The 3,208-nt window shown below is 47.9% G+C and overlaps 1 protein-coding gene across 1 annotated transcript; it reads right to left on the bottom strand.

Moving 5' to 3' along the window:
• Positions 1-1,708: 1,708 nt before the first annotated feature.
• On the bottom strand, positions 1,709-2,119 carry LOC309818804 (cytochrome c oxidase subunit 6C-like). Its single transcript, XM_082648753.1, is given in 2 exon segments — positions 1,709-1,937; positions 1,939-2,119. Coding segments are annotated over 2 exon segments (225 nt in total). The 5' UTR covers positions 2,079-2,119; the 3' UTR covers positions 1,709-1,852.
• Between the last annotated feature and the right edge of the window lie 1,089 nt (positions 2,120-3,208).

Here is a 3,208-nt window from a genome sequence, read left to right as displayed (position 1 = left end):
TCCTAGAAGTCAAATTGCTGGGTCAAAGGATAAATGTACGTTTTCTGGTAGATATCACCAAATTGCCCCGTATGGGGTTGTGCTGTTTTGTATTCCCCAACTGTTTCTCCACAGTCTCACTGACAGAGTATGTTACTGCATTTTTGGACTTTGCCAATCTCAGAGGTGAGAAATACTATCTCAGTGAAGTTGCTAATTTGCTAATGTCATTTTTTTTTTACCACTGAAATTAGAATAAAGAGGTAAGAAATGTTTCGTCTAGATAATATTCTCTTTAGTTTAGCATTATAGTCATCACAGGTACGAGGGCTACATCCAGGCTTCACTAGCCTGTGGCTACAATATTAAGTCTCATTAACTTTTAATGCCCAAATTACAATAATTTGAGGTTCCCTAAATATAGCTTAAAAGGGACATAGCTATCCTTATGTCTCCCAGTTGTTCTGGGGAGTCTCCAAAGGGGACCTTGAAGGCAGCCACCAACCAGCCTCTTTGCTGCAGTCACCAAGCTGGCTGCTGGCCTGCTCCCTCCCCTGCTGTGCAGCTCCTGCCGGTGCAGGGTCCTGGGGTGCGATGATGCATCAGTGGTGGCTGCTGTGAGGACACCAGTGCTGACCACTTCCCCTCCCCCACCCCCGCCTGACCACGAGACAGTGCTAGGACACCGGAAGGGCTGCCCCCAACACTGTGCTGGACTATCTCCTGACTCCTCCCCTAATTTCTACTGTTCTCCTAAAGTATCTCCGGAAGACCTCAGTCTGCTTTTGGCCGCTGATTCTTGTCCAGAATCTTATGGAGATTTTCACGAAAAGGGATCCTTCCTTGGATGGTTCAAACCCCATCCAAGGGGCCTTCCTCTACTCTATAACGCAAACGCATACGTGCATATGGATGACGCAAGCAGATACGGAAACATGGGTTAGGGCATCATCTCCATTCACAGCATCTGGTCAGCCCCAAACGTCCTGTCCCACAGGCACCTCCACGCATCTCACGAGCACATGGCAGAATACACAAGTAGCTGGCTCTGGCTTATAACAGGAAGGCAGGAACTACTGATGGAAAACCAACTTACATCAGTTTAAAAGGCAAAACAACTGACAAAGTGGACAAAATTACTGGAAAGTACATTTAAATACAGATCACTCTGAAGTGCACCAACATTAACAATTACGAATACTAGTGATTCAAGGCTTCCCTGGTGGCGCAGTGGTTGAGAGTCCGCCTGCCGATGCTGGGGACACAAGTTCGTGCCCCGGTCCGGGAAGATCCCACATGCCGCGGAGCGGCTGGGCCCGTGAGCCATGGCCGCTGAGCCTGCGCGTCCGGAGCCTGTGCTCCGCAACGGGAGAGGCCACAACAGTGAGAGGCCCGCGTACCGAAAAAAAAAAAAAAAAAAAAAAAGAATACTAGCGATTCAAAAGTTTCATTTTGATCAATATTCTTTCGGAGATTTACTTAGAACCAGAGAGGAAATTTTAAATTCATGGAAAACACTGTTAAGCAAGCAGAATTAGGAAAAACATGCCGCACTTGGGAAACAATTTTCTTAAAAAATACATGAAATTCACAGGACTCGTAAACATTATGAATCTCAACCAAACACTCCTACATTTTTCAGAAACAAATCACGGTAAGTGAAAAAAATGCTTAAAGGTTCATAAAGGGTTGCTAGAATTTTTTTGTTTGCATTTACTATTTACTGCTGTTTTTGTTGTTGTTGTTGTTAATCGTTTATTTATCATGAGAAACTATTCCTTAGTCCAGATATTAGTAGTTCATAGTTCAGGAACACAGGTAAGTGACAAACTTCCATGGAACTCAACCCAAAGAAATTCTTTATATTCCAAAATCACTTTGCGCTCTGAAAGATACCAGCCTTCCTCATCTCCTCAAAATCTTTTACGGAATCAGAATTTCTGTAGAAATCTGCATGTCTTCTTTCTTGGTTCAGCCACAGCAAACTTATAGAAAGCTGCAACTCCCAAGGAGACAACGAATGCTCCAACAATATGAAATCGCAGACGCTTGGCCAGAAGTCCACGCATCTGAGGTTTTGTCAAAGAACTGGAAGCCATGGTAGTTCTTCTCCTTGACAGCTCAACAACGACGTCCTTGGAGAAATCTGCTGGTTTTTTTTCTTTTACTATTTTTACTGCTCCATCTTCTACAATTGGTTATTTGGCGTCCTAAGCTATCATGTATTTGGTTTTAGGTCGGAGCCACTTTTGTTAAGTGCAGACCACTGAGGGGGTCCCTGGGTTCCTGGTGGCTTCCTGTCTATGGCAAAACAATGTGACTTTTTGTGCAGACATTCTGGAAGCATCGCTGAACTGAGACTGAACCATGGTCTAGGTTTCACTGAATCCACTGAAGTCATTTTGGAGGTGGTTTGGTCACCATGTCACCACGCGTCATGGTGATAGGGGCCCCTCAGGCTGCCCTTGCCCATCCCACCTGCTTGTGGATTGCCCAAGGGTCTCTGGCCCAGGAAGGAGACCCCAGGGAGCAGCTCTGCCCCTGCAGTCATTCCCCTCCTGGAACCTCGCTTTAGCGTAGGATCTGGGGATGACACGTGTCTTAGGCTCAGTGGAAATGGTCACCCCAGGGCCTCTCAAAGGGGCTCATCTTTCCACTCCTGGCTCAGACCCCGGGCCCAGGTGAGGTAGGCTGCACTCCCGCTGAGAATGTTTCTTCTCCATTGCACCTCATCTTGGTGACTCTCCTCAGTGCCTACCCCTTGTGCAGGTCACCCTGCCCCTTGCCGTTTTCGTCCCCCTCTTCTTACATCGTTTGGGGCACCCATAGGGACAAGGATGAGGCCAGAGAGGCACCTAGATGTGAAATTTCAGCATCGGCTGCCTCTTGGGGTCTGCGGGTGAGTGTCTCCTGGCTAGTGTGGGCCCTCTCCCACCTCGTACAGCCTTGGCCGTGCTGCAGGTCTCGGCCCCAATCCGCAGTGTTCGGGCTCCGGGGAGATGGGTGGGTCTGAGGCGATGCAGGATGGCCACCCACCTAACGTGGAACGCTGCTGAAGACGGAGCACAGTTTTTGCAGCTCTCAGAGACTCCTGGTCCTGACTGTGGCCTTGAAAAGTCCTCAAGTCCATTCCTCTGCCTGAAATCAGGATTGTACCTGAACTGTTGTACAAATTTAACATCGTCGAGAAGCCACCTAACCCAATTTCCACCCGTGAAGACCGCCTAGG

The sequence above is a fragment of the Grampus griseus genome, assembly GCF_964374135.1.
Source record: "Grampus griseus genome assembly, chromosome: 2".
NCBI classification, from domain to species: Eukaryota; Metazoa; Chordata; class Mammalia; order Artiodactyla; family Delphinidae; genus Grampus; species Grampus griseus.
This window is presented reverse-complemented; position numbering and strand designations above follow the sequence as displayed.